General features: G+C 36.5%; 1 protein-coding gene across 3 annotated transcripts in view; it reads right to left on the bottom strand.

The window, feature by feature from the left end:
• The window catches only part of NBAS (NBAS subunit of NRZ tethering complex), a 394,628-nt gene that overhangs the window by 361,093 nt on the left and 19,911 nt on the right, over positions 1-13,624 (bottom strand). For all 3 annotated transcript variants that reach the window (XM_004028860.5, XM_063696052.1, XM_063696053.1), the window contains exons 7-9: positions 11,950-12,083; positions 9,145-9,278; positions 7,292-7,390 (exon numbers count right to left, since the gene is read on the bottom strand). In XM_004028860.5, coding sequence (XP_004028909.2) covers positions 7,292-7,390; positions 9,145-9,278; positions 11,950-12,083 — 367 coding nt within the window. The remainder of the gene's footprint in view (positions 1-7,291; positions 7,391-9,144; positions 9,279-11,949; positions 12,084-13,624) is intronic.

The raw sequence follows: 13,624 nt of genomic DNA, 5'->3' as shown, positions 1-13,624 counted from the left end.
TATTCCTTGCCTTCAAGTAGCTGATAGTCTAATTGGAGATATGGGATATGTGACCATCTGTTTGTACTACCATAACAAAATACCTGTGACTGAGTAATTTATGAAGAACAGAAACCTATTTTCTCACAGTTCTGAAGACTGGGAAGTTCAAGATCAAGGTGCAGTGAGGTTGGTTGTCTGGTGGGAGCTGCTCTCCACTTCTAAAATGGCACCTTGTTGCTGCATCTGCCAGAGGGGAGGAACACTGTGCCCTCACATGGCAGAAGGCAGAAAGACAACGCGTGGAGCCTCTTCTATCAGGACCTTAAACGCACTCATGAGGGAGAAGTCCTAACGGCCTCATCATGTCTTAAAGGCCTCATATCTTAATGCCATCACATTGGCCATTAAGTTTTAATACATGGATTTTGGAGGGCAGATGTTCAAACTATAGCAGGATATATTCATCAAAAAAGAAAAAAATTAACAATAAAATGTGGTGTATTTAAATAGTGCCCAAACTGTGGTACAAAAACAGTATAGCAGTAACATATAAGATAACGAGTAGGTGCTTGTTACGTGTGGCGTGAACCAGTACCTGATCATCTAAGAGTCACCCAGCCTCTAGTATCTCCCTATGGAATCAACATTCCTCAAAATACAAATGATCATATTTCCTCAGCTCAAAAATTTGAGTCCCCTAAAGAATAAGCTGCCTCTTACCACTCCCAATTAATGGGCCTCAACCTGCCCTTCCCATGTCCTATCTCCCACCACCACTATCACCTCCCTTGCCCTCAGACACACACTCTACAGTGTCAGCCAAGCTACACCACTTACAATTTCCCAAAACTACACTATGACTTCTTTTCCCTTGCCACTATTAACATTGTCACTTTGTCTAGAATGTCCATCATATCCGGATTGTATCCATTCACCAAAGCAAGTCCAAGTGCTACCTACCATGCTTCCCTGCTCCTTCAAGCAAGTAGTAGCTCCTTTATTTGGACCCCCACATCACTGTATCTGCAACCCTTTAAGGCGCTTATTTTCTAGCTTGCATTCTAGTTTACATATATAGATTTTTAATATTTTTATATATGTACATTTACATATACAATATGAATATGTTTATATTATTTATATTATGTTTATATAATATATATTTTTAATATATATGAAATATATTTTTATATATTATATATGTTTAGATATGTAAATGTATATATATACATATATATACACACACACACACATAGAACATGCAGTGAAAGAAATGTATTTTAGACATCAGTAAAATATATATGCATACACTGGCCGGGCGTGCTGGCTCACACCTGTAATCCCAACACTTTGGGAGGCTGAGGCGGGAGGATGACCTGAGGTCAGGAGTTCAAGACCAGCATGGCCAACATTGTGAAACCCAGTCTCTACAAAAATACAAAAATTAGCCGGACCTGATGGCAAGAGCCTGTAATCCCAGCTACTCAGGAGGCTAAGGCAGAAGAATCACTTGAGCTGGGGAGGCAGAGGTTGCAGTGAGCTGAGATCTTGCCATTGCACTTTAGCCTGGGCAACAGAGTGAGACTCCATCTCAAAAAAAAAAAAAAAAAATATATATATATATATATATGTGTGTATATATATGTATATATATGTGTGTGTGTATATATATATATACACACACACATATATATATTTCCTATCTAAGAATATGAGATCTTAGGTCAGAATTGCTCTCCATCTTTACATCTCCCCCAACCCCTAACATGGTGCATTCCACAAAGCAAGCCGCAATAAATAAGAGTCATGGAAAGCAGGCCAGATAAAGATAGAATGGACTTTCCACCTCATCAATCTTCCTAATACCAACAACTTCTGTAACTGAACACATACGCTTTTTAAGAAACATATTCGAAAAGTATATATATATGTGCTGAGGAAGTGAGGTATTAATAACTACACTTTAAAACAACAAAATTGGCAGGGCATGGTGGCTCATGCCTGTAATCCCAGCACTTTGGGAGGCTGAGGCGGGTAGATTGCTTGAGCTCAGGAATGCAAGATCAGCCTGAGCAACATGGTGAAACCCTATCTCTCCAAAATCAACAGCCAAGTGTGGTGGTGTGCACCTGTAGTCCCAGCTACTCGAGAGGCTGAAGTGGGAGGATCGCTTGAGCCCAGGAGGTCGAGGCTGCAGTAAGCCAAAATCACACACTGGACTCCAGCGCGGGTGACAGAGTGAGACCCTCTCTCAAATAAATAAACAAAATAAAACCAAAAAATCAAGCTGAACTAAACCCAAAAAGACTTTAAAGGAAGAAACCTCACTTAAACAATAAAACAGGATCCCAAAGGAAATGTTAACATAAACAAGAGGTCACCCTCAACAGAAATCAAACTAGCAATCAGAGTGCCATGGGTACTGTATATGCAGTATCAAGGCTTGGCAAAATTTCACAACAAAGAACTGAGCATGTCACAGCAAAACAAAGTCTATCCCATTTCTAATAGCAAAATTTAAATTCAAGACAATGTGAAGCTAGGTGCAGAAAATACAAGATCTAACATATTAACCATTGAAAGGCCAGTCTTTATATAAGAATTTGACAAAAATAAAATCAAAATGGCATGATTTTATAATTGTAATATGTTTATTTTATAATCAAAAGTGTTTTGTTAAAATAAATTGTGTAATTATTTGCAGCATATATGATTACATTCAATATTATAAAATGTAAAGACCTCTAACTTCACATATCAACATTCAACTATATCCAAAATAAAACAGAAGTCTATTATTTCAGATTACCTACTGTAGGTAATATTTTTAAATTTTTAAATTTTTTCAGTTAGCCAGATTTTTGAAACTGATTATCAAACTTCTTAAGGATAAACAACTAACTCTTAAACACAGGAGCCACACATATCAAAAGGAGTAAGTTAACAGTATTGTATTTATTCAATACTAAATAATAACTTCACCTATCATTTCCTGAATACCTACTATGTGCTGAATATTTAACCCTCAAAACTCCCTGGGGCTCACTAAATACTCATTTCAACTCCCTTTTCTCTTTTTTTAATAAAGATTTTTAAAAGAACTAAAGAGAACTTCTATAAATGAAAAACATAACAATAAAATCTAAAATCACGATAACTAATTTAAAAAGGAGATGCAGCACAAAAGAATTAGTAAAATAGGAAATATATCGGCAAAAATTAACCAGAATATAGATTTTTTCAAAATAAAATCATATGTATCAATAATTTACCAAAACAATAATTTACAAAAATAATTTACAATTTATAAAAGATCTCAAAAAGAATTTCAAACTACTTTCTTCAATAAGTACATGTATTTATACAGAAAAAATTAAAATAATATTTTACTTCTCTTTTTTCCACAAAAACAAAGGAGGGGAAACAGGAGAGAGTGAAAAAAATTACAGGTCATTCTAAGAGACCCTACATCTAGATAACAGAAATTCCAGAGAATTAAAAGAAAAAAAAATGAAGAGGAAATAATCGAAGAAATAATTCAAAGAATTTTCCCAAAAGTGAGATTATTGACTATCTAAAGTGAAGGGCCAGCACTGTGGATATTAATAAACCCATGCCAAGTCATAACATGGTCAAATTTCAGAACACCAGGGGAAAAAAAGAGAAAATCTTAGATCTCAGAGAGGAAGAGGACAAAAAGCAGAGAAAGAAAGAAAGAAACATGGATTTTATATTACAATGACATTCTCAAGATAAACACTACTAGAAGCTAGAAGAAAATAGAAAAATACCTTCAAAATTTAATGGAAAAAGTATTTCCATCCTACAATTCTATCCGGTCAAATGATCAATTAAGCACATGAAGATAAAATAAAGCCATTTTCAGATATGCAGGGCTTCAAAAAATATTATTTCCCATGTACTGTTTCTCAGGAAGTTACAGGAGGTTGTGACCCACCAAAACAGTTAAATAAACCAAGAAAGAAAAAAACAAATCTAAGGAACAGGTCACGCAACCAAAGAGAAATAGGGAAACCATCTTCTGGATAACGGTGAAGTGAAATTCCAAGACAATAGCTATGTGGCAGGTGTCAAATCCAAACTGGAGTTGATCAGAAAGTTCTGAGATCTCCATCCATGGCCGTACCACCCTGAATGCACCTGATCTCGCATGATCTCAGAAGAAAGTTCTGAGACCTCTTCAAGATGACCAAACAGCACACCTAAAAGGAGGTTTACACTATGGGGGTGAGTTTAGGGGAGAGTCTGTGATAAGTACATTTCAAAATGTGGCAAATTAAAAAGAATTATTAACTACAAGGAGAATAAATAAGTAAGAAGTTACCAGGTGGGTCTTACTATAGCATACGAGGCCCTGCATGATTCAGCACTCACCACGCTCTCTTTGACCTCACCTTATTACTCTGTGTCACTATCTGCTTCAGCCTAACTGGCTTCACTGCTGTTCCTAGAAAATGCCAAGCACACTTCTAACTCAGGGCTTTTGCTTTGGCTATTCCTGCTGCATAGAATACTCTTCCCCCAGATACCTAAAAACTAGTAATAGCCTCACCTATTCCAAGTCTTTGCAAGTCACCTTCCTCAATGAGGGTAATGTGGCCACCATATTTCAAACTAGAACTTGCCCCCTACTCTCCCACCCTTCCACTCTCCATCTCTGATTATTTTTTTCCCATAATACTTAGCTCCTCATGTACTTTATATTCATTGTTTGTTGTCTGTCACTCCCTCGAAAAGTTCCACGAGGAAGATATACCCTAAGCACCTGGAACAGTATGTGGCACAGAGTAGGAAATCAATAAATGCTTGTTGAATGAATAAATGAATAAATAAAAATGGAAAATCACCGAAATCATGAAATACGGAAAATCACTGAAATCACGAAATACTATACAAGCTTCTTTTCTTACCTGTAAGTATCATCTACATAACCATAATAATAATCATACTATAGGACGGGCGCGGTGGCTCACGCCTGTAATCCCAGCACTTTGGGAGGCCGAGGTGGGCGGATCACGAGGTCAGGAGATCGAAACCATCCTGGCTAACATGGTGAAACCCCGTCTCTACTAAAAATACAAAAAATTAGCCGGGCGTGGTGGCAGGCGCCTATAGTCCCAGCTACTCAGGAGGCTGAGGCAGGACAATGGCATGAACCCAAGAGGCAGAGCTTGCAGTGAGCCGAGACTGCGCCACTGCACTCCAGCCTGGGCGGCAGAGTGAGACTCCGTCTCAAAAAAAAAAAAGAAAAAAAACTCTAAAATTATGATATAACAGGATTTAACATATAACATAACAGGAGAACAAAGTGAAAATTCTTCGTGCATACTCGTGGTAGAGTAAGAAAACTAAATATCCATCTTCCACAAAGGGAAGTAAATAAACATTGTGTAAAATTGGAATCAAGAAGTACAATGTAAGCTTTTTTTTTAAATGTATGAAAACAATCAAAAGAATCAATTAAAATAGCTAAAAGTGGTTACCTTTGGAAAGCAAGAAGTTGGGTGGAGGAGTCAGTTTTTAAAACTAAACACTTGAAATTATGTGCAAATACAACTCATAAAAATTAAATGTAAATATAAGAAAAAATTTTTAAGAAAAGTCACATCTTGGTAAAAAAAAATACTCATTATGCATATAATAGACTAAGAATTAATATCTAGATTATATAAAAATGTCAACAACAAACCCCCTATCAAAAGAAAAGAAACAAAACCAGCATTTCATAGATGAGAAAACATGAATGGCCAATAACATATGAAAAGCTACTCAGTTTCATCAGTAACCAGGGAAGTACAAATTAAAACGAGAGTGACATGTTCTTTTACACCTACCAAATCAGCAAACATTTAAAAGTCTCACACCATCAAGAGTACTAACGAGAATGTGAAACGAGAGACACTTTCATAAGCTGCTGTTGGGACTGTAAACTGGCACAAATACTCTGGAAAACATTTGACATTATCTAGTAAAGTTGAAGATGTACTAACCTGACAATCCAGCATTGGCACTCCTAGTTACATATCCTATAGAAACTTTTGAACATATATATCAGAGGAATGCATAATTATTTCTACCACAGTACTATCTTTATAACAAAAAAAATAGAAACAAACCAAATTTTCATCTATAGGAGAATGAATAAATATGTTGCAAATTATTTGTAAAATGAAATGTCCTAAATAGTAGTTAAAAATGAATAAACTAAAGCAAAACGTGCACCAAAAAGGAAGTCACGAAGTGAGACTTGTATGTCTTCTGTGTGATTCCATTTACGTGAAGTCAAAACAGCAAAACTAAATATGAATGAGTGATAAAACTATAAAGAAAGCAAGAAAATCATATACACAAAACTCAGGACAGTAATCATCTATAGAACGGAGACGATGGGATCGGGGAAGAGCACAAGGAGGACTTCGGGGGGGTGTGTGTGCATGTGTGCGTGCGTGTGTGTGTGTGTGTGTGTGTGTGTGTTCTAGTACAAAAATTTCATAATAATAAAGTCCTGAACTAAACACAGACATATGACTGAATAGAATACAAACCTGCATACATTTCCAAAGAAAAAGACTTAAGTATACTGAGATTCCAAGTTAAGGACTTGTCAATAAACACAGAGTAAATCTCAAAATTCAAAAACTCAAGTTATGTTTGTCTTATTCAAAATATGATACTCTTCCCATTTATGAAACCAAACATTTAGCTTGGCTATCCTATAAAAGGTATATGGCTTCTGTTCTCAAATAACGAAATTAAAGGGGAGAAATCACTGGAAGTAGAAAATGCCATAAGGTTTCTAGTAAGCCTCAATGTAGATGCAAATACACAGAAAAGTGGCATATGTGAATGACGGGACACAGTTGCTGGAAGGAACTGTGCAACATCAGTGCAGCGGTAACTAGCAAGGAAAGAAAGAAGGGAAGTACCATCTACTGAGGCCGTTCTGTGGGAGGGCACTTTATATATAGCACTAGTTCTCTCACTAATTCTCTTGAGTTATGTATCATACTCATTTTACAGATGAGAAAAATAAGGTCCAGGGGGTTAAAAGAGGAGAATAAATTCCTCATTGAATATTCCCAGTGCCCCACCTGGCTCAGAAGAGCTCAGTGAGCCAGATAGATAAGCATGAATAATCAGATGACAACAATATTATAGATATTAAAGATAACTATGCACAAGAGGAGGAAATTAAGAAGTCAACATAAGAATCAGAATAGTTTCTTCTATGTGAATCTATGCCAACATTTCTATGTCCCACTAAATATGAGAACAAATGGTTACTTACCTGTGACCAGGGTGGTAAATAGCTGTGTTGATTCCATGAGGATAATGACTACTGAAGCTGAAACAGTGACTTTCTTGGTAGCTCTGATTTGTTCCAACACTAAATTTAAGAAGGTATGAAAGAAGTAAATACCATTAAACCACAATGAATATCACTAAATACCCAATAAAATGTTTAGAATTTAAAAGACAGACAATACCAAATATTGCTGAAGATATAAAACAACCAGAACTCGGATACGTCACAATGAGAAGGTAATTGATAAAACCACTTGGTAAAAAGTGTAGTTTTTTATAAAAATAAACTATGTCTCCCCTATGACCCAGCAATCCCACTTGAAGATATTGACCCAAGAGAAATGAAAATGTATATCCATAAAGTCCTGTACAAGAATGGTTGTAACAGCATTATTTGCAGGGGCCAAGAACTGGAAACAGGGTTCTATCAATAGAAGAATGGATTTTTAAAATCATGAGCTATTCATACAATAAAATACTAATTGTCAGTAAAAAGAAATAAACTAGTGATGTATGTAAAAATGTGAATGAATCTCAAAATATGACGAATGAAAGAAGACTTAGATAAAAGAGTACATACTACAGTCATTCCTAGGCATCCTTGGGGAACTGGATCCAGGATGCTCAGAGGATAACAAAACCTGTAAGTGTTTTAAGCCCTTGATATAAAATGGCATAGTAGGCCAGGCGCAGCGGCTCACACCTGCTATCCCAGCACTTTGGGAGGCCGAGGCGGGCAGATCACAACGTCAGGAGATCGAGACCATCCTGACTAACATGATGAAACCCTGTGTCTACTAAAAATACAAAAAAATTAGCCAGGTTTGGTGGCGGGCACCTGCAGTCCCAGCTACTTGGGACACTGAGGCAGGAGAATGGCATGAACCCGGGAGGCAGAGCTTGCAGTGAGCCAAGATCACTCAACTGCACTCCAGCCTGGGTGACAGAGCAAGATTCCGTCTCAGAAATAAAGAAATAAATAAAAATTAAAAAATAAAATAAAATAAAATGGCATAGTATTTTCATATAACCCACACATATCCTCCTGTATACTTTGAATGATCTCTAGATTCCTTATAATACCCAATACAATATAAATGCTATGTAAATAGTAGTTACACTATATTGTTCAGAGAATGACAAGAAAAAGTCTGTACATGTTCAATACAGACACAATTTTTGAATGTTTTCAATCCACAGTATCAAATCTACAAATGCAGAACCCACAGATACAGAGGGATGACTGTATATTATTCCATTAACGTAAATTATTAGAATAGGCAAAACTAATCTGTGATTTTAAAAAAATTTTAAACACTCGTTGTTCTGGGAGTGGGTATGGAAAGAGATTTACTGGGAAGGGGCATGAGGGAACTTTCTAGCATGATGGTAATGTTCCGTATCTTGACAGAGGTTTGAATTGCACAAATGTACGCATTTGTCATAACTCACTAGCTGGTATAATTAAGATGTATGCATTTCACTGCATGCAAATTTTACCTCAAAAGGAAGAAAACTATAAGCAAATATTAAACTCTAATAATATGCATGCTAAAGCATTTGAGTACTGATATGTCCAACTTACTACGAAATGATTGATAGCCGGATAGAGGGGTGGATATATGAATAGAAATATGATATAACAAGCACAGTAAAATCCTAATTGTAGAACCCAAGTGGAAGTAATGGGTGTTCACCACACCACTTTCAAATTCCCTATTATATTTGCAATTTTTCATAATAGACAGAAAGCAAAAAAAAAGAAATACCAAAATCTGACATTAAACCAGAGAAATAAACATTATTTCAAACATGGCTTCCAAAGCACATTTTTACCTTACAAGGTAACTTCTAAGTTCTCCTCGGTAATTGATGACCAGGAGTTCTGCAGACCACTGTGCACTTGCTTTATATTCTAAAAATATCAACCCAGCAATGGCATAGCTTAAGTCACCTATAAAACTAGATGCCTACAGAAGAGGGGGAAATTAAGTTACTAAAAAAAAAAAAACTAGATAAAAGTTAACACATGCATAATTAGAGAACATCTGATACACTGGCTTCAGGTACACTTTATGTAAGATAACTTCAGAATTGCTCTGTATACTCAAGAATCATGCAAGTCAGAATGCCTAGAGCTAGACACCCAAATCTAGACCAGCCCTCTCAGACCCAGGCTGAAACCACAGCAGCCCCTTTGAAGAAGATGTTCACCTACATAGGAAATTTCTATTCAAATTGTATGTCAATTGCAGAAAAAAACAAAGATAATGCCACCATTCAGCCTCAAAAAACTCTAAGAGCTTGTTTAAAGATAGAAGCTTCCAAATGTTAATTTCCACTGCCAGCAGTAGCCTGCGGTAAAAAAGTCTCCAGTTTCCATTTGCCTAATCAGCAACCTAAAGGAAACTACACATAAAATACTCACTCAATGTTAACCTTTCTCCATTAACCAAATACCAGGCTAAACTGCTAAAGATTTGAAGGCTTGTACACCTTGGGAAGCACACAAAGTTTATCACCCATGAAGGGGATTTGAATATGCCGACCCAAAATATGCCACTTTGGCATAAGGATTATTTTCAGCTGAAGGCAACTGAGAATCAACAGACGCAGGAAAAATTCTTTGCCCTCCCCTTAACTGCCTAAAAACAAGGCAAAAATTTATCTTTGTGACAGTGCTCCTCAGTACCAGGAGGAGGAGATGGACTCATCCCTGGAAACCAGAAGTCATACCAAGATGAGTCTGTGTAAACAGACCTTATTAAAATCCCTTTCTCCATTAATTTGTCCCATGCATTTCTTAGTCACTTTCCCACAATTTACCACCTCAAAAAGCCAAAATTCCCTTTCCTTTGTCTAGTCACATCTCAACAATTTATATCCCTCTATTAAAATGGTATATAAGGCTGGATGGGGTGGCTCACATCTGTAATCCCAACACATTGAGAGGCCAAGGTGGAAGGACCACTTGAAGTCAGGAGTCCAAGACCCAGCCTGAACAGCAAAGCAAGATTCTGTCTTTACAAAAAGTTTACAAGATTAGCCAGGTGTGGCTGCAGTATGATCATTATCATTACACCACTGTGCTCCAGCCTGAGCAACAGCAAGACTCTCTTTAAAAAAAGAAAAACTGGTATATAAGCCTGAGTCTAACCACTTCTTTGAGCTTTCACGTCTTTTCTGAGAAGCTCCCTGTACATGTAAAAATATTAACATCAATAAAAACTGTACAACTTTTCTCCTGCTAATCTGTCTTTTGTCAGTTTAATTTGCAGGCCCCTAGCTGCTAACTTTAAGCAGGCAGAGAAAAAGTTTTTCCTCCCAATCACCCCTGAATGGTTCCTCACTGTCTAGAACCACAAAGTCAACACTTGATACATGGCTAGTCCAAATTGAGATATGTCATAAATATAAAAATACACATCAAATTTCAAAGATTTAAAATCAAAGAAAGAGCATAAACTATCACATTAATAATGTTTTATATTGATTACATGTTGAAATAATATTTTGGATATATTTATATTTTGGATTATATTTAATACTGATATAAAATACAGTATTAAATTTCACCTGTTTCTTATTTTAGCTTCTCATTGTAGTTACTATTAAATAAACTTCACCTGTAGTTACTGTATATGTGACCAAATATAAAATTACATTTGAGCACACATACAGCTCATACTGTATTTCTTTTAGCCAGAAATAGTCTAGAAAATAAGAATCCAGACTCCTTAGTTTGGCTAAGATTCCCAGACTATGAGCACAACACACATTTTTAGTTTCTCCACTCATTATTTCTGAAAAAAAATCATTATCTAGATCACTGGTTTTCAACCCTAGCTTCTCACTAGAATCAGCTAAAAGCTTATAAACAATATTGATACCCAGACCCCACAAAGATCAAATGAATCAGAATCTCTGTGAGTAGCGCCTGGGCAATCCGGTAATTTGTTTTTTTCTTTTCCTTATAAAGCTCCCCAGGTGATTCTAAGATACAGCCAGAGTGAGAACCACTGTTCTATCTGACCCTGTATCTCGTTCAGTTGATGAAGGAGGATACAAACTAAAAAGCACTATATTCCTAGATCACGGAATTGTCATACAAAAGTCATTTTTTGTTCCCACTCAATCTTAGTTTTCTAGACAAAATGAGAACATCTGCCCAACCTACTCAAAAGGCTGTTGTAAATATAAAATCATAATATATATCAAAGGCATTAATAAAGAATAAAATAGTATAAAAATTCAAATTACTACTACCATTTGTTTTTCTCTACTCGCCTTTTCAATTTCTATTTCCTGTAGGGTAACAAATTCCAACTCCTCTTGAAGTTGTTCCTGTTGTGACAGACCATTGACTTCTTTCTGTCACTAGAGCTTTATCACAACTTTCTCTACCTATATTTAGTGTTTACTTACTACCACGTGGTTTACATCTGGATAGTGTATTACAAAATACAAGGAATAAATATTGCATGCATACAGATTTCTAACTAGATTCTGGGCGTCTTAAGTCCACAGCTTATTATTCTGATTTATATTTGTATTATCCCCCCCTTCACACTCTTTTATTCAAGTACCTATACATACATGACATTGAAAAAACTATGTTTTCAATTTAAGCTATGTACATACCGGAGAAATGACAAAGAGTTCACTTCCCATGAGATCAAACACCCTCACAGTTCCTGTGCTTTCGGCATAGGCCAGTAGGGTACAATCGTAACTCCATGCTACCCGTCTCCACTGGGGTTTCGGGTCTTTCGGAACTAGAACAAAAGAAAACAAGAGGTGCTTTTAACAATATATTACAAAGATAGTTAATGCTTTTAGTAACTGCAACTAAAGTAAGTATTCAAGTATAATAATTACGTCATCTCCTAAGGATCTCTAATAATGCTTCCCTCAATAAAAAAGAGCAGTTTCTAGAAACACCTTCAAGTAAGAGTGGGAAATACAAACCACTGCAACTATGCCATATTTATTTTAGAAGCAAAGTCTACTGATGCATGGTCTGATGAATGCTGAGCATCCCCTGGTCCGGTAAAGGCCCAGGAATAATACACCTCAAAATATCTGTAATACTCAGAGAGATCTAAAGCATACAGAATGGGTAGACAATATTAATAATTCTAATCCAACGAGTTCCATTCCTCTAAAAGCAAAAAATAAAAATTGCAACTTGATCTTTTAACTACATCAAATATAGATGCCAAGATACAAATTGGGACTATGCTAACATTGTATTACAAAGGGGGGAAATATATATATATATACACACACACACACTCACACACATATACATACATACATACATAGAAAGAGGCAGGTAAATCAAGAACTCATGAGTCAATCACACAATTTCAAGATTTTGATAATCAACAACTTAATAATTCTAATAACTCAGCAACTGAATTTTTTTCTGTTCTGAATTTTCAGTAAAATAGAGAGAAAGGCTATCAGCTGCAAAAGAAGAAAAAGAGGATGTGAAACTCTATGTTAGATTTGTTTGAGGTTTTTTATTGTTTTGTTTGCTTCGGTTTTGTCTTATTGGAATCTCAGAACTGAAGAGTTAGGTAGATAGAGAAGTGCTCTTCCTTTCCCAACAAGAATTCAAAATGAGTAGGAGACTCAAGGTGTCACCTTGGGTCAAGAGTAGAACAACACCCAGAACATCAGCATCCTGTCTTTCCATGCAGTGCAGGTGTCATTACAACACACTGCCTCTCCACCAGAGCCTTACAATTGCCTCAGAAATGCTCCAGAAACATATGGCCTTCTTTTGATGCCTCTGCCACTATCCCAGCTCAGGTCTCACCATCTCCTGCTTGGCCTAACAGGTCTTCTGCCATCTGTCTCTTCCCTTCTATTCCTTCCTCCATACTATCAGACGATATCTTTCTAAAATAACAAGATAAACAGATCACATTCTTCTGCCACTTTAAAAGTCCTGAAGGTTCTCCATTTCCAACAGAATCAAGTCCAAATGCCTCAATATATATGAAAGGCCCTTCCCAAAAGGCCCCATTGTAGCTTTCCAGTATTGCCTTCTACCACTTCCTCTGTCATATACCTAATAACCCACTCATACCACGACAACCTGGCAAATGAGCATATATATGCCTTTTTTTTTTTCTTTTTTTTTTGAGATAGAGTCTCACTCTGTCGCCCAGACTGGAGTACAGTGGCGCGATCTGTGCTCACTGCAACCTCCATCTCATTGGCTCAAGCAATTCTCCTGCCTCAGCCTCCTGAGTAGCTTGGATTACAGGCGTGTGCCACTAAGCCTGGCTAATTTTTTTGTATTTTT

This window comes from Gorilla gorilla, chromosome 12 (assembly GCF_029281585.2).
Source record: "Gorilla gorilla gorilla isolate KB3781 chromosome 12, NHGRI_mGorGor1-v2.1_pri, whole genome shotgun sequence".
NCBI classification, from domain to species: domain Eukaryota; kingdom Metazoa; phylum Chordata; class Mammalia; order Primates; family Hominidae; genus Gorilla; species Gorilla gorilla.
This window is presented reverse-complemented; position numbering and strand designations above follow the sequence as displayed.